This window comes from Schistocerca serialis, chromosome 1 (genome assembly GCF_023864345.2).
Source record: "Schistocerca serialis cubense isolate TAMUIC-IGC-003099 chromosome 1, iqSchSeri2.2, whole genome shotgun sequence".
Lineage (NCBI taxonomy): Eukaryota > Metazoa > Arthropoda > Insecta > Orthoptera > Acrididae > Schistocerca > Schistocerca serialis.
In genome coordinates this window covers 137,887,681-137,914,737 of record NC_064638.1, presented here as the reverse complement: position 1 = coordinate 137,914,737, position 27,057 = coordinate 137,887,681, and the positions used below count along the sequence as shown (strand labels likewise).

Genomic DNA, 27,057 nt, shown 5'->3' with positions numbered 1-27,057 from the left:
ACGAACTGAGAATATGTTCAAGGAGTCTGCGGCAAAAAAGTTCGGGATATTGCTCTGTTAACTAATGGCAATGAATCCCTTCGACAATTTATGGGCGTACTTATGCTTCTTTACTTACAGTGTCAACCGCCAGTCTCTGCACAAATTATCGATAAGTTAAGAGTTTTCAATAGACTCGTGGCTTTGCAACTTTACACAGCATCGACAGCTAACAGTCTCACGCTGCATCAGACATTATCCACCAGATCAGTGGTCGTGACACTATTTTGCTACAGACCCATTACTGAGATTGTGGGGGTCCCCAATAGAATAGACAAAGTAAGGGCGCGATAAACTGCACGCCAGCTCATTGATTTAATTTCGTACTCCTTGCTATAAGTATGCACCACATCTGAAGACCAACTCTATTATGCGCATTCACAAATCGAAGTTATTCCCATTTGAAATTTACAACATAGCAGCTAATCGGTGAGAATTGCGCATGCTCCTGTGTTGTTAGTAACGAAAGACAATGACCGGCAACATTACTTATATCACGGACGAATTCACTAACGTCAATTACAATTAAGCGCGTGTGAAAATAAGAGGACTACTTGGAAATCAAGTTCCGATCGGTCACGAAATGGAAACCACTGTAAAAATCAAAATTGTTTTATTTGCAACAGTTAGCTACACCTTCCAGCTACTTCTCTACATAGTCGCCGCTCCGATTTGAGACATTTGTCGTAACGTTGTTCCAACTTTCTAATACTCTCCGTCATAGAAAGCGCCAATACTCCACCCCAGTATACAGCTCGTTGACTGTGCGAAAGTGTTGTCTTCAAAGCCAGCAGTTCATTTGAGCTGAGATGAAACTCAGTGGCAGCCAGTTACCGGCTATATTGTGAGTAATCAAACACTGCCCATCGAAAACGCTGCAGGCGTATCTTCAACGCCCCTGCAGAGTATGGCCGAGACTAGTCATGGAGGAGGAACCGCATGACAATGTGATGTGGGCTGCATGGCATCAGGCGAAATCTCTCACTACGCCCTCATACTTGCCGGGAGACGCTATTTCCTGAGCATCTTCAAGTGTTCACTGGGCACAACTGAAAAGAGCGACGTGACGCGATCCATGGACTTACGAGAGGCATTGCCCAACACATCTGTGAAAAGCTTCGTCGGATTTTCACAGTAGTTTCCATTTCGCGACCCACACTACCAAACTGCCTGTGATCGAAGGTCAGCTACACTAACCCCACGACCACGAGCTGTTAATGCATATCAGTAGCTTTATTCTGAACAGTGATGATCGACAGTATTAAAATAAAACGTGGATCTCCTAAAAATATTAAATAGTGTTGAATTGACAAAGAAAACTATAGTTCGGCTCAGCTTAAATTTTATAATATTTGTACGTGCAATGACGTTAGCTGCCCTCATATGTCTACCTGTTGCCCGTGGCTGGGCTTAGACTTCAAACGTATCAGGAGCTACAAGAGACATGACGCTCAATGGCTAAAATGCGAAGGGATTGTGACATATTAGTATTCGAATATCGATTAAATGTGTTGAAGTTTGTACAGGGATTGTATTCATTACAATGAATCTTATTACGTAGAAAATACGAAACGATAAAGTATTTATACAAATATGATGCAATTCAAAAGTCTATCAGGAAATAGCTCTTTCGGTTGAAATTATTCTCTTATATCTCACACAATATTCTTCAAACCGGTAAATAGTAGAGTTACTTTCGTATTTATAATATGTATAATACGGCTGTGAAACTCAGGCTGCATGGGTAAGTTTCGGGCCGCAGTTTGACGACTACCGCAGTAGATCCTTTGAATGATGATGTATGTGAAAGCTCTGTAACACTTCACCGATAAAACCTATATTTGTTTGCATCCGCTTCCCTCTGAGTCAATTTTCACCACACTTCTGCACAGAACTGATTGTACGGCATGAACTATTTTTTCATTTCCACGGCCTTGAGTAGTTGGTACAGGCTAACAGCCTGTCCGGAACTCTCACATTGCAGTTCTACAACAGAATGCCCTTATTAAGTTAACTGAACATTTACACTACACGTCGCTATCTTTTAAGTGGATCATAAAGCATAACGGTCTCGGCAATAATACTGAAAATGAAGGCAGCTCTGGGACGCCATGCAAACAGATTACACTAATACTTCCATTTTCGTGAAAGCCTTTCCAAATTGGGAAGGTCAGTAAATTATACCTAGGCTATTGGATTTTCGTTGTATAATTTCGAAGTTGCCAATGCCATCTCATAATGAACTGATGCTCAGATACATGACCAAGAACACAAACTATATTCAACTCAATAATTAGGTTGCAAATGTACGCACTACATACCTAGACTTGTCTGCCAGTTCTCGAGTCAGGAAACAAATACGACTTTTGTTTATCCAGAATGTAGCTGACATTGACTGTGCACTGCATATCTTACATGCTATATTCTCTTTCTGGCCTTTTTACAGTACCTTCACGCTGTCAGAGTGTTAACCTGGCTTTGACGACGTTAAAGGGTGACCCAATGCCCTTCCTGTCCCCTCGCCCCCCCCCCCTCCCCCTGTCCTTATGAAATTTGTGTCCCATCTGTCTGCATCTAGTGTTATTCTAAACAAAGTGAAAGAACGAAACTTCCTGGCAGATTAAAACTGTGTGCCGGGCCGAGTCTCGAATTCGGGACCTTTGCCTTTCGCGGGCAAGTTTTAATCTGCCAGGAAGTTTCATATCAGCGCACACTCCGCTGCAGAATGAAAATCTCATTCTGGAAAGTGAAAGAACGTTTTCGGAAGATTTTCGAATCGTGGAACTGATGTGGCATGTGGGTACCTGCCCAATATTCACCTAGTCCAGTTATCGTCAAACGGACCACATTATTTGTGTGGACCACGGTTCTCAGTCTCAGCAGACGTCAATTAACAGTAAGAGCTTAAGAGTAAGTGTTCTGCTCGGTAACGAACTAAAATATTTAGACAGTAATATTTTAGGATGTGCTAGATTTTAATTAACGCTGGTGAATTCGACCGCTTACCTCATAGGCAGAGAGGTAAGTAGAGCGACCACTGGGAGGTTAGAAGGTGTGGAAGGGGGAATGGCTTATTGTGTCTTGCAGTACTGACAATTCGCGAGCGTGTGCGACAGCTGATATGGAACAAATTGTGACAAGGAACAGAAGAAGAATGGGTTCATGAATGTGCATTACAGAGATGATCATCTTTAGATGCGGTACCTAAATGTAGCAAGGCTGTTGTAATACAATGCACTGAGTAAAAGAAAAACTAAATTCAAAACATTTGGTGAACAGTTATGACCGTGTCTCATATTGCATTTAATAAGTACAACTACTGTTATTAATCAGTAATAATCTAATCACACAACGGAGCAGCACTTCGTCAGGAAAATACAGTGTCACAATGTCGGGATCGCTGAGGGTGAAACAGAGAACAAACGACACCAAGTGTTTTTAATGGTGCCGACTTCTAACGATCAGTACTTGGAAGCCAATGGCCAATTTATCGCGCCCTCACTGTAGCTCGTCTATCGGGGGATGACAACATGCTAACTTACGTACTTTGCCTATTATTGATAAGATCGGTACATATGGGGCACGAGGTGCCGCCCCATCGGTGTCAGTATTGGCTCTTGAACAAGGAAGTTTGACGACCCCGACCTAGTAGGATGTGGGAAACCGCATAAATACATCCACGCAGACTCCTGCCCTCGCTCTTAATCTGCTGGGCGGATTCGATCCGGGCCTGGTGGCCTCCCGTAATTCCGAAAGCGCCGTGCTAAACTGCATGGGTATTTGGATGGATCATACCTCACATCCATGCGCTTTAACATTTTGTATATGCTGTACGTTTAGTAGTTCTTTCATGGGTCTACACGGTCATCGACAAAGAGTCTTCATTATGCTCTTACATTACAACCCTTTCAGGATTCTAGCATCAATCCTATGAACACGTTCAAACCAGACTTCTCTCACTTAAGAATAATTACACACACATGCAAATAAATTTTACTGCATCTCAGTTCACATCCTTAGCTACGTTTCAACAGTTGGCCAATACCGATCATACGTATTTTCACTCTATACAATGTTCTTACAGTAGTCATAGAAGCATAATTCCGGAAGTGACAGGGGCTTCGTGGTTAGACTACCTTATCTAATCAGTTAGGATTGTTGATTGATTGATTAATTTGGGAGAGGACACCCAACAGCGAGGTCATCGGATGACAGAAGTATGAGGAAGACGGCGGTGCCCTTTCGGAGGAACCATGCAGCATTTGCATGAAGCGATTTAGGGAAAACGTGTAGAAACTAAATTAGGATAGCCGGGCGCGTGTTTGAACCGTCTTCCTCCCGAATGCGAGTCCAGCATGCTAACCACAGCGCAACCTCGCTCTGTTCCAATCCGTTAGCTAGGAACTCATTTAAGGCTGAACAGACATAAGGGGAACGTGGAGGCTCTATATTCCACATTAAATACTGTCTTATGCCCAGTTACGGCTATCAAACTGTTTTCATGCGAAACAAATTTTAAGTGAATTGGGATGAATCAGCCCAATTAAATTACTCTCTGCGATGGGGGAGGGAAATTAAACATCTCGTCTACTATCATGTCTAGAGACCGCGAGGAAAGGATGTGGAATGAAATCGGCCGTGCGCTTTCAATAGACCCGTCTTGGCACTTTCCTTAAGCGATTAAAGGAAATCACGGAAAACCTAAAAATGTGGAAGGGATAGTCGTGTGTCTGAACAGTAGGTCTCCCACATACGTGTCTTTACCACACAATGCGAAGAAGACAGGTCTAACAACGCAATCGTGGAGCAGGCCACATCGCTTTCGAGGGACCACGAATGTGAGGGTGTGTTTCACTTGGTTGCTGCGCTCTCAAATGGTGACATCAATTTCCCCTCCGTCTTAACCATACGTGCCGTACACTCTTATGAAGGATATTTTGAATATTAGTTTTTGCTACACCCAATGATAAACTTCTACGAGCAGTAGACTTTTCAGGATTCCTAATACAAGACTGGCAAACTGCGTCCTCTTATCAGACAACTCAGACTGAACCTACAGTGATAAAAACGCTGCTGAGCTATTAGATGTGAACCAACAATACTATTAATTGGGCGGAGGGAAAAATTTATAACGTTTACTAAATCTGAACAAAAGTTCGAAATGTCACTGTAAAGTTACGTTGCGATGACATCCATGTCTATCACGATCACCACACATCAAGTAGGTTTTAGGAAGATACTAATTCACTTCTGCACCAACGGATGTTTTATGTAATCTTACTCCGTTTATTAACATCTGCAAGCGTATTGTGAGCTAGCAGATGTCCACCAACTAGCACCTCATGATTTTCATTTACTCGTTTGACTCGCAGTGTGTTGGAAGTCTTTCTAGTTGAAGTCACAGATTTCGATATGCAGTGAGTGTAACTAACCTTTTTTTTCCTTGTTTAATTTCTCACTAAAGTTAGTACTGATCAAAATAAGAAACCAGTCCTATAAACATTTGTTAGAAATGAAAACTTATGGAACATCCTGTAAAGGGTCTATGCGGTCGATTGTTGTCGCACACAATGCCTTTAAATCTTCTCCGTGCCAGTCAAGTAAAAATATGGTTCTTTCTACCAAAGCACTCAAATGTATGGACTTAGTAAAGCCGTAGACGCATAGCAAATGAGAGGATCCATAGTCTTCCAGCATTCATAATCGTTGCTACTTTCTTCGAGGGTAGCATTCAACAATAGGGTGTTTGCAGCATATGTAACAGCGCTTGTTAATGTCGCCGGTTATCTGCATGGCCCCATGAATCTGTCAATCGCAATTGCTGCCCATAAGTTGCTATTATAGCGAAAGCAATGTCTCAGGTCTACTCGCTTATTCTATGTTAGTTCCGCCTCATTCGTGTACAAGGAAACAGGGCAAATATTGTTATCGCAATATGTTACCCAATCCCTTCTCGTCGTCTTCCCACATTGCTGGTCTGCGTACCACAGATAGATTAGTTTGCTGCAGTCACTTGTTTTCCATTTCTCATTAATGCAGTTATCTGTGAAAAAACGCGGATGTTGAAACACATCGCCTCCCCCCACATCATACTCAAGGGCGACAAACGCTTGATCTGTCGAATTTACGGTCGCAACCTGACTGGGGCTAAGGAGCCGTGTACAGCTATCTGTGCACGCACATATGTGGGGAGGGGGGAGTAAACCTATGCAATGAGGCTGTAGGTGCAACCACAACGGAGGGGTATCTGCTGAGAGGCCAGACAAACGTGTGGTTCCTGAAGAGGGGCAGCAGCGTTTTCAGTAGTGGCAGGGGCAACAGTCTGGATGATTGACTGGTCTGGCCTCGTAACACTAACCAAAACGGCCTTGCTGTGCTGGTACTGCGAACGGCTGAAAGCAACAGGAGGGCATGCAGCTTTACTGTATGGTTAAATGATGATGGCGTCCTCTTGGGTAAAATATTTCGGAGGTAAAATAGTTCCCCACTCGGATCTCGGGGCGGGGACTACTCAGGACGGCGTCGTTACCAGGAGAAAGAAAACTGGCGTTCTACGGTTCGGAACGTGGAAAGTCAGATCCCTCAATTGGGCAGGTAGGTTAGAAAATTTAAAAAGGGACGTGGATAGGTTAAAGTTAGATATAGTGGGAATTAGTTCGGTGGCAGGAAGAACAACATTTCTGGTCAGGTGAATACAGGGTTATAAATACAAAATCAAATAGGTGTAATGCAGGAGTAGGTTTAATAATGAATAGGAAGATAAGAATGCGGGTAAGCTATTACAAACGGCGCAGTGAACGCATTATTCTGGCCAAGATAGATACGACACCCACACATACCACAATAGTACAAGTTTATATGCCAACTAGCTCCACAGACGACGAAGAGATTGATAAAATGTATGATGAGATAAAAGAAATTATTCACATAGTGAAGGGACACGAAAATTTAATAGTCATGGGTGACGAATTCAAAAATGGCCCTGAGCACTATGGGACTCAACTGCTGTGGTCATAAGTCCCCTAGAACTTAGAACTACTTAAACCTAACTAACCTAAGGACAGCACCCAACGCCCAGCCATCACGAGGTAGAGAAAATCCCTGACCCCGCCGGGAATCGAACCCGGGAACCCGGGCGTGGGAAGCGAGAACGCTACCGCACGACCACGAGATGCGGGCAGGTGACGAATTCAATAGTAGGAAAAGGAAGAGAAGGAAATTTAGTAGGTGAATATGGAATGGGAGTAAGGAATGAAAGAGGAAGCCGCCTGATAGAATTTTGCACAGAGCATAACTTAATCATAGCTAACACTTCAAGAATGATAAAAGGTTGTATACATGGAAGAAGCCTGGAGATACTGGAAGGTATCAGCTATATTATACATAGACAGAGATTCAGGAAGCAGGATTTAAATTGTTAAGACATTTCCAGGGGCAGATGTGGACTCTGACCGCAATCTATTGGTTATGAACTGTAGATTAAAACTGAAGAAACTGCAAAAAGGTGCGAATTTAATGAGATGGGACCTGGATAAACTGACTAAACCAGAGGTTGTACAGAGTTTCACGGAGAGCATAAGGGAACAACTGACCGGAATTGGGGAAAGAAATATAGTAGGAGAATGGGTAGTTTTGATGGATGATGTAGTGAAGGCAGCAGAGGATCAAGTTGTAAAAAGACGAGGGCTAGTGGAAATCCTTGGGTGACAGAAGAAATATTGAATTTAATTGATGAAAGGAGAAAATATAAAAACGCAGTAAATGAAGCAGGCAAAAAGGAATACAAACGTCTCAAAAATGGGATTGAAAATAAGTGCAAAATGGCTAAGCAGGGATGGCTCGAGGACAAATTTAAGGATGTAGAGGCATATATCACTAAGGGTAAGATAGATACTGCCTACAGGAAAATTAAAGAGACCTTTGGCGAAAAGAGGACGACTTGTATGAATATCAAGAGCACAGATGGAAACCAAGTACTAAGCAAATAAGGGAAAGGTGGAAGGAGTGTATAGAGGGTCTATACAAGGGTGATATTCGTGAGGACAATATTATAGAAATGGAAGAGAATGTAGATGACGATGAAATGGGAGATATGACGCTGCATGAAGACAGAGTACTCAAAGATCTAAGTCGAAACAAGGCCCCAGGAGTAGACAACATCCCATTAGAACTAATGACAGCCTTGGGTGAACCAGGCCTAACAAAACTACCATTTAGTGAGCAAGATGTATGAGACAGGCGAAATACCCTCAGACTTCAAGAAGAATGTCATAATTCCAATCCCAAAGAAAGCAGGTGTTGACAGATGTGAAAATTACCGAACAATCGGTTTAATAAGTCACGGCTGCAAAATACTAACACGAATTCTTTACAGACGAATGGAAAAACTGGCAAAAGCCGACCTCAGGGAAAGATCAGTTTGGATTCCGCAGAAATGTTGGAACACGTGAGGCAATACTGATCCAACGACTTATCTTAGAAAAAAGATTAAGGAAAGGCAAACCTACGTTTCTAGCATTTGTAGACTTAGAGAAAGCTTTTGCAATGTTGACTGGAATACTCTCTTTCAAATTCTGAAGGTGGCAGGGGTAAAACACAGGGAGCGAAAGGCTATTTACTATTTGTACAGAAACCAGATGGCAGTTATAAGAGTCGAGGGGCATGAAAGGGAAGCAGTGGTTGGGAAGTGAGACAGGGTTGTAGCCTCTCCCCGATGCTATTCAATCTGTATATTGAGCAAGCAGTAAAGGAAACAAAAGAAAAGTTCAGAGTAGGTATTAAAATCCACGGAGATGAAATGAAAACTTTTGAGGTTCGCCGATGACATTTTAATTCTGTCAGATAGCAAAGGACCTGAAAAAGCAGTTGAACGGAATGGATAGTGTCTTGAAAGCAGGATATAAGATGAACATCAACAAAAGCAAAACGAGGATAATGGAATGTAGTCGAATTAAGTCGGGTGATGCTGAGGGAATTAGATTAGGAAACGAGACACTTAAAGTAGTAACAGAGTTTTGCTATTTGGGGAGCAAAATAACTGATGATGGTTGAAGTAGAGAGGATATAAAATGTAGACTGGCAATGGCAAGGAAAGCGTTTCTGAAAAAAGGAATTTGTAAACATCGAGTTTCGATTTAAATGTGAGGCAATCGTTTGTGAAAGTATTTGTATGGAAGTGAAACGTGGGTGATAAATAGTTTAGACAAGAAGAGAATAGAAGCCTTCGAAATCTGGTGCTACAGAAGAATGCTGAAGATTAGATAGGTAGATCACATAACTAATCAGGAGGTATTGAATAGAATTGGAGAGAAAAGAAATTTGTGGCACAACTTGACTAGAAGAAGGGATCGGTTGGGATTCTGAGGCATCAAGGAATCACTAATTTAGTATTGGAGGGCAGCATGGAGGGTAAAAATCATAAGAGGGAGACCAGGGTGTAGGTTGCAGTAGGTAGTGGGAGATAAAGCTTGCACAGGATAGAGTAGCATGGAGAGCTGCGTCAAACCAGTCTCTGGACTGAAGAGCACAACAACAACAACAACAACAACAACAACGTGACTTAGATAATTTTGACGTTCGAGATTTTTTTGTCAATAAATTCAGATGTTATGAAATGATGGCAAGGGGTTGGTTAATTTAGTCTTCGCGTAGAATTTTAAATTTACTCTCGAGTAAGTTCGTAATTTTTACTGTTTCGAGTTCTGTGTTGATAGATAATGTAGGCCATTAGTAGCGATATTTACCATTCCTCATTACTTACACCACCTTGGAATTGGATTTTACAAAACGGCCTCATTTATCATTGCAACGTCAACAATCACGAACATGTTAAGTCTTGGTTTTGACTTATTTTTATTCACTGGAGACTTTTTTACAACGCTTAGTTTCCTTTGTTACCGACGTATTAAATGTTTCAGTTCTTAGATTTTTTTAAAGTTAATGCCGTTTCATTTTTAGTATCAATTTTCCGAATGTCCTGATGACCTAATTTGCGTGCGGTGCACTGGCATTAGTACATACACCTTCCGGAAACAGCCGTTTCGTCAGCTCTCAAAGGCGATACCTCAATGTTGCACAACGTCGTGAGTACATATAGCATCAAAATGTGGTTCTGCTTTGGTCTGAGATGCTCCATCACTCTTTCAGCATCTACGTATACGGCAACAGTGCTGCGTAGAAACGCTTAGCAAACCACTTACCTTCAGGTCTTGTGTTTCTTGTAAAATCAAAATTTTTGTGGTATAATATTTTTTTTCAGCCAACAGTTCGTAACTTTCTTCATTTTTCTCTTCCTATAGCAGTTCCGTTCAAAAAAACATGGGTCCTTAATTTCGGATTTGACATTATGACTCATGTTAGCGTCCATGGTTTACGGAGGAAGGAAAAATATTATTACAGAAGTAAAACAATGCTGTTACACGGCAGATGCTTCCGTAGTAGGGGTTTCGCGTTACCAAATCCTGGAGCCTAATTACACGGGACCAAGGTGCGCCCCCGCAAATTGAAGTCATTAGCAGAAAATGTCTGATTCACACTCTGCAAGTTCTCGGAACTGTTCTGATGACGATCTGGTGTTCGTGTTTGGTTTGTGAGAGAATCTGTTCCTTGTGGGTTAACTATCGCTTGGGTGTACAAAGCAGTTTCATTGAGGGCTGCTGCCACTTCCTCTTTCGTTACACGCCAGAACCTTTCATTGTTCTGTTCGTTTGCACGTAGAAATTAATACCATGTCTGCCTTCTATGGTAGTCTAATTAGTTTCCGATTACTTGGCCTGACCCTTTGCCCACTAGGTCTCCAAAAGTTCTACTAAACCCATTCGTAGTGCCCTTTTTCCGCTTACAAGCCTTTGACAGGCAGATGTAAACATCACATGGCAGATAGGGGGATGCTGGCTGGCTACCTAGCTGTATCTGATGTAACAGTCGAGCCTCATAATAGTATCTTTCTAAGTGACAGTTTGCATCAGTAGCAAGAGCAATTATGTGAATGATTTTTCATTCTACCAGATCTACACTAGATAAGTCACATTACGGATGGGTATAGGTACAGGCACACAGACTATGTTCACCTTTAAGTAATACTTCCCACGACCTTTGGTATGCATTAATATGTCGGCTACCATTAAAAATAGTAAAATTCAAAGAGTTCTCACAGAACTGTGTCTTAGTGAAGGTGTTCCACTGTTCACAGTGTATGTTACCACTGCAGGTTAATAATATATCATTCAGTTTTTCTTCACATACTGGAGAAGCTGCCACTGCCAGTTCTCGTTCCTGTATTTGAATAAGTCAGTGCCATCATCACGCCTCAGCGAAGTATTTGAAAAGCAACTGTACCAGAATATTCATTACTTTAAAGAAGATTAACTATCCTTGGACTTTGTCTAGGAATCTGAAGTAGTTCATGTGCTAATACAATGGGGCTACTAATGACTTGACAATTACCAGAATGAGCCCTTCCTGTGTGATGCTGCATTGGTTGGCAGCCAGCCAAGTTAGTCTCCAATTACTTCTTCGGAGTGGTGGAAGAAACTATTCCGGTATCTTAGTACCATACAGACCTGATGTGTACAGAAGGCTGTGACGATCGCGAAGAATACACACAAGTCATACTTGCAACTGTGCAGGCACTCAATTTTGTATAAGTATTCTGTCATTACTTGCAAAATAGTTGAACTTGGCTGAGTGTAAATTTGACTGGCAAGGTACAAAGCAACATGAAGCCATTAAAAATGTTTGTGTTCCTTGCTGCTTATGCCTAACAGGCTGAAAAAACCATTCAGGATATTGCGAAGGTAACAATATCCATGGAAATTCCAAATTCACTGCACAACCTTGTTTGTTTGCTTCCATAGCTTATGTAAAGTAATACAACACTTATATAAATACCAAATTACTTTCAATCTGTTGCAACAAACTTTCTTTTCCAGCAACTGCGCTTTACAGGCAATATTATGCAGCCTCTAAAGAACACTAGGACCTTTACAAGGAAGAACATGTTGAAGAACTATGGGGTAAGTTCAGCAATGACCACTACCTACTGATGATAGAATCTGCAGTAGTATCTAAGGCCAGCTGTGCTACATTACATTGTCACAAATTATTATTATTATATTTCTTTACTTTCTCAGACGTTAAGTCTGGTTAAAAATGGGACGTGACGCGGACCTTGATCAAGCGTCACTTCCTTTTAACTGTACGGTATATGTTATATTGCATTTAGGAACTTTCGGGTAATTGAACATGTATCAATAATTACGGATTTCTGTAATTGTATATATAAGTTTGGATGTAGCTGTATTGTATTGACGTAATGGTGGATATTGTGTGGTATGACTCCTGTAGTTGATAGTATGATTGGTATGATGTCAACTTTATTCTGATGCCACATGTCCTTGACTTCCTCAGCCAGTTGGATGTATTCTTCAATTTTTTCTCCTGTTTTCTTTTGTATATTTGTTGTATTGGGTATGGATATTTCGATTAGTTGTGTTAATTTCTTCTTTTTATTGGTGAGTATGATGTCAGGTTTGTTATGTGGTGGTGTTTTATCTGTTATAATGGTTCTGTTCCAGTATAATTTGTATTCTTCATTCTCCAGTACATTTTGTGGTGCATACTTGTATGTGGGAACATGTTGTTTTATTAGTTCATGTTGTATGGCAAGTTGTTGACGTATTATTTTTGCTACATTGTCATGTCTTCTGGGGTATTCTGTATTTGCTAGTATTGTACATCTGCTTGTTATGTGATCTACTGTTTCTATTTGTTGTTTGCAAAGTCTGCATTTATCTGTTGTGGTATTGGGATCTTTAATAATATGCTTGCTGTAATATCTGGTGTTTATTGTTTGATCCTGTATTGCAATCATGAATCCTTCCGTCTCACTGTATATATTGCCTTTTCTTAGCCATGTGTTGGATGCGTCTTGATCGATGTGTGGCTGTGTTAGATGATACGGGTGCTTGCCATGTAGTGTTTTCTTTTTCCAATTTACTTTCTTCGTACCTGCTGATGTTACATGATCTAACTGGTTGTAAAGGTGGTTATGAAATTGCAGTGGTGTAGCCGATGTATTTATATGAGTGGTTGCTTTGTGTATTTTGCTAGTTTCTGCTCGTTCTAGAAAGAATTTTCTTAAATTGTCTACCTGTCCATAATGTAGGTTTTTTATGTCGATGAATCCCCTTCCTTTCTGCTTAATGTGATTCTTTCTGTTGCTGAATGTATGTGATGTATTCTATATTTGTGGCATTGTGAACGTGTAAGTGTATTGAGTGCTTCTAGGCCTGTGTTACTCCATTTCACTACTCCAAATGAGTAGGTCAATATTGGTATAGCACAAGTATTTATAGCTTTTGTCTTGTTTCTAGCTGTCAATTCTGTTTTCAGTATTTTTGTTAGCCTTTGTCTATATTTTTCTTTTAGTTCTTCTTTAATATTTGTATTATCTATTCCTATTTTTTGTCTGTATCCTAGATATTTATAGGCATCTGTTTTTTCCATCGCTTCTATGGAGTCACTGGTTATTCAATATGTAATCTTCTTGTTTAGTATGTTTTCCCTTGACTATGCAATTTTTCTTACATTTGTCTGTTCCAAAAGCCATATTTATATCATTGCTGAATACTTCTGTTATCTTTAGTAATTGGTTGAGTTGTTGATTGGTTGCTGCCAGTAGTTTTAGATCATCCATATATAGCAAATGTGTGATTTTGTGTGGGTATGTTCCAGTAATATTATATCCATAATTTGTATTATTTAGCATGTTGGATAGTGGGTTCAGAGCAAGACAGAACCAGAAAGGACTTAATGAGTCTCCTTGGTATATTCCACGCTTAATCTGTATTGGCTGTGATGTGGTGTTATCTGAATTTGTTTGAATATTAAGTGTGGTTTTCCAGTTTTTCATTACTATGTTTAGAAACTGTATCAATTTAGGATCTACTTTGTATATTTCCAATATCTGTAGTAACCATGAGTGGGGTACACTATCAAAGGCTTTTTGGTAATCAATGTATGCGTAGTGTAGCGACCTTTGTTTAGTTTTAGCTTGATATGTCACCTCTGCATCTATTATCAGTTGCTCTTTACATCCTTGTGCTCCTTTGCAGCAGCCTTTTTGTTCTTCATTTATAATTTTGTTCTGTGTTGTATGTGTCATTAATTTCTGTGTAATGACTGAAGTTAATATTTTGTAGATTGTTGGTAGGCATGTTATGGGGCGATATTTAGCTGGGTTTGCTGTGTCTGCTTGATCTTTAGGTTTCAGATAGGTTATTCCATGTGCAAGTGTATCAGGGAATGTGTATGGGTCTGCAATGTAACTGTTAAATAATTTAGTTAGATGTGAATGTGTTGAGGTGAACTAATTATTATTATTATTATTATTATTATTATTGAGGAGGAATGGTCATTCAGTGATATGACAGGATTGATAATTTGAAGCAAATGTCTCAAACATGGGCTCTGAAATGCATTCCCCAGAAGCTATGAGCACTTGTTAAGTGGAAACTGTGTTACATAGTAGGTTAAAATTAACCAGTGTTCATAGCTCTTAAAGGTATGCATCTGATCCCTCATTTACTACACTTTTGCTTGAAATTATTGTTCCTGTCATATTCTTGACTAGTGAGCATCCCTTCTGGGACACACTGGATTTAAGAGAACGTTATTTAAAGGTGTCTCAAGCTAGACACCACATGGGTTACTAAAGCAGTATGTTTGGGTATAATGTTACTAGTTACCTCCTAATATGTTGTCTGTCCTTAGTTCTCCCACTTTATGAGTCGTTTCCAATCAAGACATTCTTATTTAAACATTACTTGCCAACTTAAAAAATACTATAAAAATATGAACTCACAGATATATAAGATGTAACAAACTTTAGGACAGTGAGCATATCACGACGCAACTGAAGTGATTAGCATGGGAGCACACTTCTGAACATGTAATTTTTTTTTCTTTTTTTTTTTTACAAAATGCTGCATAAAATATGTAAAAGATTAACACTGTAGTAAAAATCGATCATTCAGGTGCAGTCTTAATTTAGTGTGTGAATTTTACAACTTTCCAAGATTCTGCCAATAAGTTTGGAACAGGAGAGAAACACTATCCTCCCATTCATCTTTGATGTGAAATATTCTGGATACCACCTAACAATTTAAGTGGACCAACTATTTGCGATTATATATGATGTTTTTAACATCCTCTCTGGCCAGTTGTTTAGATGAAAAGTAAGTATACCTAAAACCTCTCAATAGAGAGAGTACATGAACAGGACACCTAACCACTTAAGCAGATAAGTATGATGTAGCTAGTTTGAGCAGTCTCTCAGGTTCACTTGCACACTACCTGTGTAAATTAATGGTCTTGCTCCTGACTGCAGGTAACATTTTGAAAGGTGGTCAAATGTGTGAAGGTTGTTAGCTCAGGGACAGCTTTCTCATTCACAATCTCATATTTACAGGCTTTGTTACACTAATGTTCTTTGTAGCTTCATCTTGACTTGGCACTCTGATGTAATCTTATAAAATTTGGATGTGACAAAACACACACACACACACACACACACACACACACACACACACACACACACAATATAATAAATTGTTGGGGCTATTTCGAATTTCGGAGCGTTTGAAATTCCATGTAAGGAAAAAAGTATTTGAATAAAATATTATAGATAGGTCAAGGCAACCTACTATCAAGGAGAGTGGTCAATTTTCAAATCTAAGGTCTTGGTACAAATTAGTCCAAATGTGAACCCACTTTGGACAGAAGATATGTATTTAATATGTAAGGTTCTGAATATAACATTTTCACTGACAATTAAAATTCCACAAGTCAGTGAATTGAATATCTTTTATCCTCCACCTGAAGGGCACTCCTTATAACTTATTTAATAGCATTCAGTGATTGAGCAATATATGAATGTATCATCAAAATCCTGTAAGAAAAGGCTGTCAGCCATATCAGAATACCTAGTTTTCATGATAGCAAATGGAGAACAATGTTTGTCAATTGAATTGTGGTTCACTGAAACGAATAAGTCTGTTGAAGTTAGTGATTGACAACATGTCAGGAAAATAGTATTGGATCATCTTACACAATACTACTGAGTCACACAATTTAATCTTTCATTTAACCATGAAACAAATTTAAACCATCAAATAAGCTAGCAATTGGGACGTACAGAACATATGTAACACTAAAATCTTAACACCACAAAACAAATTTACAAGTGCGACTCTTTAAGCAATAACAGTTATGCTCCAAATTTTTGGGGGTACACTTGCTTTGAAACCTAGAAGATAGACACATTTTCTTTGTGATCCTGTTAAATAATTCAAGTGATTATTGTCAACACACACTGAACTCTATATCAACATATCACCTAACAATGCTCAAAAGTAGCAAAGTATTTTTTGTGATATGCAAAAAATGGTGCACTGACACTGAAATTCCATTGCATACAAACATAAATAACTATACACCAGGTATCATCAAAAACAATACTTGTAATTGTAGAAGCAAGTTAAAAATATTACTTCCAGGCGATCTATAATGTTTAACTTGCTTAAAAAAATTCACCGAAGTTAACTGATGAGTCGCATAATTTTCCCATCTTTTAACGTTGAGCAACAGAAATTAAAGAAATGTGTGTTGAAAGCTATATTTTCTCGATAGTTTAATTTTGCTAGATAATTGAAGACATTAAAATCACACACTCTTGATATCCTATAATTAAGACTGCCCTTTCACAAGTTTATGTACAACCAGGCCACCGAGTTGCGAAAATACTGCTCCACATGTGATTACAGATGCCGAGAAATAAATATTAAGACATGCTATTTTGTCTAAACTGACATGATGAGACCATGGCTGTGTACAATTAATGTAGGTTAATTCTTACAAAGGAGAAGACTACTTCTTTGTAAGAATTAACCTACATTAATATTAAGACAAAAATTTGATACATGGCATGGAATCCGAGTTAATTAGCACTGAAGTTAGCCACTCTGACCACTGTCCATGCAAATTCAATCGACCTGCCAGGTACAATTAGTATCAGTCATTCTCATAGTGAAGATGATAGGCCACAATAATGCTCAATCTCTGGCATGGGTTCATTTCTTACTGCCATCCCATGTCCAATTTTTTATTGCTCTCTTGCTCAGTTTTAGGAAACGAAATGGTACTTTAATTTGCATGCCCAAAGGTCTGATTGGTTAACTTCAATGTCAATTAACCTTCGTTTCATTTAACAATTATTTCTCATCACATCATACCCTGCAATGCTCTTACAAGCTTATCAGATTTTTTCTGACCACTGTGTATATTTTCTGTTTCCAACCGATGAATAAGTCCACAGATTAATGAAACACACTACAGCAGACCATTTTGTTCATTGTCTACAATTGCTCGACTGTTTATATCAGGTCTCAACAACCTAAATGAGGGCTAGTTTTTCCATGAATGGAACATTTGCTGTTATGGTGGCTAAAGTGTTCCCCTCTGTCTCCACTGTAGGACAGTGGTAAAACCAACTTTTAAGGAAAATCTCTCACTAAAAATCTTACATCCTAGTTATTCCTAGCACACAGTGCCAGAATAGGATAAATCTGTGATTCAGTATGTCCCCGTCAAACACTCCTCCACTTCAGATTCCAGGAGACAGGACCAAGTGCCCATGCTATGCCCGACCCTACCGCCTCAAGGACCCAGACTCCTGCGACTGTAGCACATGTTGTCGTGTGCAGCTCTTACACATCAGCTTATTAATTCTGTGAACATGAGAAGCCGTTGCTTTCTTGAAGTGTGTTTCACAAGCAAATACTCACCAATGCTTTGAACCACTATACACTTTTCTCTCCCTCCCAATGACATATATGTATCTAAATTATTTCATTGTATTGTGTAAATTGAAACAATGTAACTAAGATATTTACATTGTTGAAAGGCATGTACAACTACAAGTATGTACTACAGACGATATATACATTACTCCTCCCTTTGTCATGAGCGAAACACATTTCTGAACAATGATTGCAAATTTGGGTAAGCATTTAGCTTTTTTAAGAAAAAACAACTTCATTATAAGTTTGATAAATTTAACAAACTGTTGAGATGACAGGCTGCAGTGTAGTATTTTTGCAAGACGCTACCAGCTTACCCAAAATATCGATATAAAAATCTCTAGCATCTCTTGCTTCATATCAAGAAAACTCAACTTATCACAGTATCACAGACTGTCACTGTTTACTTATTGTTGTTCAACTGTTTAGACATAATTTGTGCTGTTACAACTTTAAGGTTCTTTGAAGCATTACAATTGTTTTAATTAGGTATTAAACAAAACTCATTTTCGAATGAGGCTCTTTAGTGGTGTGTTCTTCAGTGTTATGCCATAAAATTCAGTCACTACTATAATAGTTTGAGCCCTTTTACTTTGACACATACATGCAACTATTTTGAAGTACTCTTCGGCTTCTCACAGTTTACAGGGGAAACTGATTTGGAAATCCACCATTTGCAATTACAAACTGTGTCATATTTAATAAAGCTGCAGGTGCCTTCCTCAAAGACAGTAAATGAAGAATTTAGTTAGCATTACGCACACACTTCATTGTCAAAATAATATTCAGATTTCAATAATAAAGAAGGTGATTGAAGTTTTATTGTTTATGCAAACAAAGCAATCCTTGAATGTAAAATGTTAGTAGTTATTAGACCATAAGGGAAACTATAAACCAGGACGACCAGACATGCATTTCAGCGTGTTCCTCTTCAGTGCGAGTTGTGTCTCTTGACCATGTCTTTTGTAGAGCTGGAGTTTATTACTAGCACCATTCATACATCAAGACACACAACTGTATTCCAACACCATAGAAAACACATACTATATAATATAGTGTTCCTGCATGTAAGAAACATTAAAACACATTGGTCCTGCTGGTAACAAGTGTAGTGTTCTGTCAGTTTTCTTTCTTAGAAACTTCACATTTACTAGCATTTAAGGAAGAAATAAAGTTCAGTTGATAGAACATTTCAATTACACACACAATATGCAGAGTAGAGGGCACTAGCTGCAGCAGGCAGTTAAGTAAAGATGAGGATTGTGCAGTCTGGATGTCTTCATCAAATGATCCAATAGCAGTCCCAAGATTTTATTACAAAACATCCCTGCCAAATGTAAATTTGAGCATTTTCGTACATATTCTAAGTAACTAATACAGAAACTGCGAAAACTCCCATTTAATTAATTTTAGAACATTACATAGAATTATTTCAAATAATATTTTCTTCATACTGATAAATTTTACAAAATGCTGTCAACAGATACACAAAAGTCCAGCACGTTGTACTCATCATACATTAGTGTCATCCACAGTATCACTGAGCAACCATCTAGCTAGCGAGCACAATAGTGCTAATGCTATTATAGTGTTAACATAAAATACTCCTCCGAACCAGAATATTGTCGAGCACAAACAGTATTTCACCTGTATAAAACAAAAATATGATTCTTCATATGTACATACATAGGTGAATTATTTATGCGATGTGAGGTCAAAATTTGTAGTGCAGAAATGAAAGATTGAAGAAAAAGACTCCCAATAGTGTGCTTGTAAGCATCATCCTATTACTTATGAGCATTTAAATCCAGTCATGAAATTAATCGTGCAGGTCATAAAATATTCATGCAAGAACAAAAAATCCCACAAACTGCTTCAAGATCTAACAAAACTGTGTCTCGGGTTGTAGAACAGTAAAAATGTGTAAGCTAACAATCTTAAAATTGTCCTTTATTCTCTCATGAGTGGTATGTAGCTGTTTCACAATGAAACCGTAATAATGATTGCTTAAGTACTTCAACCCAATCGTTGCAAGGACTTTCCAATAAGCAACAACTTCTAGTGCATTTCATTCCAATACAAAAATGTTGAAAATAACTGCCATGTTGTTTCTTTGTGAAAGCGTGTGTTTTACATGTAATACGTATATATTTATGTATACATTCACTCACCTGAAAAATGATAAAGCTGACTGAAGACACTGCAGATGTGATGCACCTGTACAACTGTTCAGTTGGTGGGGATAGGCAGGACCAAGGTCTGCTGGCTACTGAGGACACCTAGTATTAAGTCGTGCACCATGCATTTAGATACGAAACATCACTATATCCACCTTCTAAAATTACTGCTCATAAACTATTACACTAATACAGTTCTCTCTATGACAAGTTATGTGCCAGTCTGGGTTTAATACTTTAGAGATGAACGTCATTTAATATATGTATTAAAAAATTAAATATTACTTAGTTTAAGTGGTATTTCTGTTACGTGAGAAATTATCAAGGGCATTCTAATTATGGTCCCACCTCAATTATTTGCAGTACAATTTTAGGAAGACAGGATTGAATACAGCACTTATGGTCTCGAATTAACATTAAAACATTCACAATTTGTACACAACAGGTTCAAGAGTTAAAGTAGGTATTGCATGGGATATGTATATGATCTAAAATATCAACATCAGATATCACATTTTAGTATACAATCACAAGACAGTTTTCTTTTTAAAGGTTGTAACGCATCAACAGACTATTTCTACGTAGGTTGCCTTCACAGCAAAGTGCCTTCAGAAGGTGGTGTGTTGCATTGCTCACAAGCCTCTTGGAAGACTTTACACATTTTTCACGTCTGATTTTACACACATCAACTTCCTTTTTAAGATTTCGGCTACCACAGTTCTAAAGGTGTGTGTGGAACAAACAGTATTCATAAAACTAAGTAAAGACTAACCGGATAAAATACGCATCTGTGTTAGATGAAAGTTGCAGTTTTAAGGCCTGTGCTCCAAAAAGTGTAATTCAATGAGCACACCAGTATCTGAAGAAAGTTATCAATAATGGTTCCAAAACTCCTTCAAAAATAATCACAGTACTGTCACATTAAAGGACTACTGGACTAGAGTAGTAGACTAGAAACACAGGGACACCTATTTTAGGCCACATGCAGTTAGCTGCTGACACCAAAGTTTTGTATCCCTTTTTTTTTTTTTTTGCAGAGGTGATTTCATACAAACCACATTTCTGCTGTAGTCATTATAAATATCTTCCATCTTTCATGGAATTATTTGCTTCTGGGGCCCTTTAACAAGCTTGTGTCCCAAGATATTTTTTATATCTAAAAGATGACAAAGAATTGTAATCTTAGGCCGAACTCTTGGTATTAAACTACTCCCAAATTAAAATTTCAGTCTTTAGCCAGGTACTACAACAGCAACTGCTGTGTACCCTCTTCACTAAAAGTGAGTACTTCGTGTTTTTCCCCCAGATCAGCACATCCAGTGAACACTTTTGAACTTTTATCATTTTGTTATGTATATCGAGTTGCGTGTTCCATGAGAAATTTTCATTCTACACAAATCAATTTCTAAGCTTTAATTATTCAAGCCTCTGTGTAGCTCAACTATAACTGCACAATACTTCCGATTCACTACAAACTACACTTAACAGGTAATACTAGATATTTATGTATTTCCTAACAGCCTAAATGAGATCTATTACTACGCTGACATGCACAACAAACAGCAGTGAAATTCTGACAATTTAACGTAGTGGTTAACAACGGTTCTCTTCTGTTTTATGAGCTGAAGCTTATTACTTAACCACCGACAACATCCCACACACCCATTTCTTGTATAGCAGTCTCTCATGCAAACAACGAGCGCTCTTTGTTACGCAGTAGCCAAAAACTCAGGCTGACATTTTGAGACTGTTATGAAAATTACACTCACTTCTACTAAATATGGATGTAGAAGCTGTGCTCTTACTAATGAGCTTGGTAAGTACAGCAGTCCAAAAGTTTCTCTGGTCGTGCACATCAACGTAGCATTGTAAGACCTGCTCTTGATATGCAGGTTAGCATGTATGAAGCTTAACTTGTTGATTGCCCATTGTTGTACTCCATTTAATAAACTAACCTAATAACCGAGTAAGTTGTGAGCAAGTCATACTTCAAATAATCAGAAATCTGTACTCTTTAAAAAAACATAAAAGCATATCAAAAATTTAATTAAAGTGCTCTACAGGATTTCCAGCAATAATGGGAGCAGCAATAACAAAAATTCATTGTGCTAGAAAAAAATATATACGAGAAGGTGCAAGAAAAGTGTTTGAAGCACTTAACAAAAAACGTTAAGTGCTGAATACTGTCACACTTAGTTTTTACCCTCAGCTACCGTGTAGGGTAAATGAATGTTTAAGTACAGCAGTACCCATACTGCAATTGTAATCCCCTTCCCTGCATTTATTATACATGCTACCATCAATACATACACTGCATATTTTGCTGGCAATACTCGGGTCTACTATTTTACAGGGAGAACCCCTATTTGCCAAACGCAAGTATTTGGAAGCCAGGTTTAGTGAGGTTTTGTAAAACTAAAAAGCAGTACGCACACAAAGGAAAACAAAACTATCCCCGAAATGACAAGGCTTGAAAAACAAAGTACAGCTACTATCAGTACAGTGAACAACGCACACATGACACCAGGGATACTAAAATTATTTTATGTTAAAACTGAGTGCAAACTCCGTGTCGAGATCCAATTGCGGTACACGCCATCCTCAATAAATTAATTCTCGCACACCAAAAAACTCGATAGGAAACTACAGTTGCCGAGTGCATCCAGTGAAAAATTTAAAAATTTTGTTGGAGTCGAGTGTTTCAAGGAGTTTTATCAGGATTAACAGGAGGCATCTACTCCAGGATTAGCACATGCCTGCTGTTATCCCTGAGCACATCTCAGCAACAGGCAAATTACGAAGACACTGCACGATTTCTTTTAAGCACCGAGTGAAGTCACAACAGGGATATTGTTTTGAGGCTGCATGTGAGAAACAAACACACATTAGTTTCAGATCCATGTTAGGCATGCTCCGCACTTCAAAACCTACACAAAAGATTAGTTACAACAGGATGCAGGTTTTACACAGAGATGGAGGTCATAGCTTAATTGCACTGAGGATCTGACCCTATAATCGATGCCATGCATACTTGTCAGTACATCTTTGTAAGGCACTGAACCAATGTATTTTATTACACACGTTTTTGGGGAGCTACAACTGGTCGTCCTCAGCTGCAAAAACACTAATGCCATACACATAGAAGGAGTGTAGGCAATGACTTCTGTCACAACATCACAGTAAAGCAGTGATTGGTTAATAGCAGTAACTCCTTTCAACCACTCTCTCCCCCAACTTCCAAAGCTGAAAACAGTTAAGTTCCAGGCCAACCAAGCAAAAATACAAGTAAGGAATAATACCATCAAGCAGCTGGTCTACTATGAAACTACTTTATTCAGAACTGCTCTACAAGTGCAAGTATTTGCTACCAGATGGCAGTCCATCCAGCCCCACTACTACTACACACAGACTACAAAAAACATCTAACACTAAGGAACTAGTAAAGTGTACTTATTACTACAACTTTTAAAATACGACAAACCACCAAAAACAGAAATAACTAGTAGAAGTAAGGATAAGGAGTACATAGTTCTGTTTTTTGTTGTTTTTTCTGTTTTCAGACCAACCCTCTCTTTTAAAATATTTTCCTTCATTGTGGTGCCTGCATGAACACCACAAGAGAGACTTTCAAAGAAAAAATACAAACTTTATTTGCTCTTATCATTTAGAATTAAATACAAAAATAGAGGGTTTCATCCTTTCTTTCCTTAAAACACTTATTGCTGTTTTAATATTATAAAAGGGTATTGTCACCCAAGCAAAAGGAACATATGAACAAAGAGTAGATATAACCATTAATATCGGAGTTATGAGCATGGTAAATGGCACCATGGAAAATAAATTTAACTTTTAATGACAAATTAAATTACTTGCTAAGCTTAACAAGCTTATAAATTATATCACAAATGTACTCATATCTCCCTTCTGCTTGGGATTAATTCTCTGCGAAAACCCTTTATCTTACCCTATGAAAGCTGGCTGCTTGATTAGCATCCAGTCTTACATCCATTCTAGGATAACAAACAAAAACTTCAACTATACATGTATTCGTAAGAAACACCTGCCTCAGTCTTTGAATTATCACTACAAAAGAACATACAGAACGCTTTTTTTCCGTTAAAGAACAAATTACATTACTGGTCACACTTTGCAAGAGAACATACATATCATCACAACACAACCTGACACAGAAAACAATGTATTGCATTGTTTATCTACACCTCTAAAGCTAACAAATGGAGTTTTAAGTTAAACCAAAATTGCTGGTAAGTTTTCCTATAACTGTGATCATGGGCTGTAGAAGTCCATGTCTTGGGTTTTGCAGAGAATGTTCAAAAAGTACTTCAGAGTTGGGAAAGACTATCATGTATACACAGAGTAATAATACCTGCAGTTCCCGATTTTCATGTAGGCAGTTGTATCTACAGTATTACAAAAGGATTTAACACTCAAAAAAATTTTAACCTCTATAGAGGCAAAGCACACTTGTGACCATACATTTGTGACCTGCAGGCATTTCAAATTATGCCTGCAATTTCCACTGTCATCTTATGATGCAGGCGAAACTAAGAGCAAACTCTACAAGCACTGGGAACATCAAACATCAGTTCAGTAAAAACAAAATGGTAGGAACTTAAAGTAGTTATTCCGCTTTTCAATTTGGCGACATCTCTTAACCACATACTTAAAAAAATTTAAAAAATGAACACAGGAAAATAAAATACATTCTTACAAATAAATATTAGTAACCTTAAAGCAACTAGTAACATTTCAACACCTGCCCTCAGGGAACAGACAGCATGGAGAAATTACTCCCAGGGGAGTAATAAAAAGGCAGCATACATGCTCTTAGTTTCACTGCAGGAACAGTCGGAGCTCCTGTTAATTATTGGTCCGCAAATCTCACATGTTGAAAAATCGATGCATAATAATGAGAGATACACAAGTCCCTCATGCAATTTTGACATGGTACATGAACTATGGAATGTTGACAGGTGAATGAACAAATGTACGTATGTAAGATTTTTTTACATTTGAACAACAAACAATTTCGGTTGGTACATAAATAATACTCAGTCCTCCAATAGAACTATTCTACACTAAATTCACTGTGGAACATCGATGGGACACATTACAATTACAATTACTTATGCTTAGATGAGAGATAATGTGGGAAGTGCGAGGCCACTTCAGCCTCCTGACTAGATACTGCAACTTGCAGTTCTTTCAAGGGAAACAGTCTCATTTAGCAAGATTTATAAGCTGCAGCTGTTGGATCAACAGGATTTAAGTTTTTGCTGGCACAAAAAGTTTCAAAGAAATTTCAAAACATGCCCCCACAGGTAAATGCATATACTTTGTTGTTATGCCACTGTGCCTCTTTAAAGTGGCAACAAAGAACAAAAGACTTCGAGATCTGTTAATACTTCTCAAATGGAAGAATCTATCACGATGGCATTTTAATTTTTACTCAAAAGATAGTTATTTTCCTACCAAATTTAGCGATGGTAATTAATTACCATTGCACATACCAGACCCTAAACGCAATTTGACACTGAAAAGCAGCCTTTAATAAGAGTTATCTTACAGCCCATAATATGTGGGCTGCTGTCACTTTCATATCAGGAGACATCACTCCTCCGTTACAGAGCTGATATCAAATTTTGGGCTTTGCCTTGCATGCAGACAGTGTTCCATAGGAGGATTCTCCATCTGAACGAGTTACAGAGGAAGATGTTTATCAAGACGACAATAATACTGCTTATTGCAAGTTATTGCTTAATGCTAGGGATGCTCATCAGTCCATATTGGAACAGTATTGTGAGCAAGCGGGCATGCAATATTGTGCCTGTAACAAGAAGGAATCTGGGTAGGGTGGAGTGGGGGAGGGTACTAATAATTTTTCTACTTTTTTCCTAGACCAAAAGTGGCACCACTATTCACTTGCTATTCACAATTTCTTCTAAAAAAAAAGATTAAAGGTTACAGGATAGGGAGCTGACGCTCACAAGTCACACTCGCACTACAATTTTACAAAACCTCCTGTAGCAAATTGCAAGGAATGGCACACTTCAGACGTACATTCCCATTCCGTACATGGACCCCCAGTCCACACCTTGGAAGCTAGACATATCGACGTTGGTCAGACTGTAGCCCTGGTAGGGGTTGGCTGGTAAAGCAGTTGGAGGAGCCAGGGCCGGTGTGGCAGCAGCAGCGGCGGCTGCGGCTGCAGTAGTAGGAGCCGGAGCAGGAGCGGCTGCGGCAGCTGGTAAGGGATACGGAGCATAGCGGTAACTTGCCAGTGCTGGGTATGCTCCAAAGAGTTTTCCATAACCAGCCAGGGCTGCTGCATTCTGCACTTGGGCGGCAGCTTGTACATGAACCTGTGCTGCAGCCAGCTGTCCAGCAGGGGTTAGAGGTGGTGCTGCACCTACCCGGACACCCAGAGGACCCAAAACTACTCTCTTTCCCAGTAGAGCACTTTGAACAGCTTCTTTAGGCTGTGCACGTTTGCATTCTACTTTCTTATTTTTGATGGTATGGAAGTGAATCTCACAGACACGGTCTACCGTGTCTTCATCTTCAAACGTGACGAAACCGAATCCTCGGTGACGTTTTGTTTGCTGGTCCATCAGCATTACAGTTTCTTCGACTTTTCCAAACTGATTGAAATATGCTTTCACTTCATCAGATGATGTGTCTTGGCTCACACCACCTACAAATATTTTCTTGGTCCGGTTGGTGACTTTGCCCCTGTTCTTCGGTGTAGCATGTTTTGGATCAATCTTTTTGCCATCCAGTGTGTGTATTGGCACTTTGAGCACTTTCTCAACAGTCTGTGGATCCTCAAATGTGATGAAACCAAAGCCACGGCTCCTCTGTAACAAAACCCGAATTTATGAAGGATCAGTCTTAACTGTGGCATTTAGTACAACATTTTAACTAGTGCCAACAAAACAGTAGTAGATTTTATTATACTTTGA

The 27,057-nt window shown here is 38.8% G+C and overlaps 2 protein-coding genes across 5 annotated transcripts in view; one reads left to right on the top strand and one right to left on the bottom strand.

Annotated features, from left to right (window-relative positions):
* Positions 1-27,057, top strand: part of LOC126464270 (uncharacterized) — a 181,272-nt gene that overhangs the window by 144,865 nt on the left and 9,350 nt on the right. Inside the window, exon 2 of the mRNA XM_050096222.1 lies at positions 11,970-12,053. Coding sequence (XP_049952179.1) covers positions 11,970-12,053 — 84 coding nt within the window. The remainder of the gene's footprint in view (positions 1-11,969; positions 12,054-27,057) is intronic.
* The window catches only part of LOC126464224 (RNA-binding protein Musashi homolog 2), a 119,491-nt gene continuing 115,821 nt past the window's right edge, over positions 23,388-27,057 (bottom strand). For all 4 annotated transcript variants that reach the window (XM_050096221.1, XM_050096217.1, XM_050096220.1 and 1 more), the window contains one exon: positions 23,388-26,952. In XM_050096221.1, the coding sequence (XP_049952178.1) occupies positions 26,146-26,952 (807 nt within the window). In that variant the 3' untranslated portion in view covers positions 23,388-26,145. The remainder of the gene's footprint in view (positions 26,953-27,057) is intronic.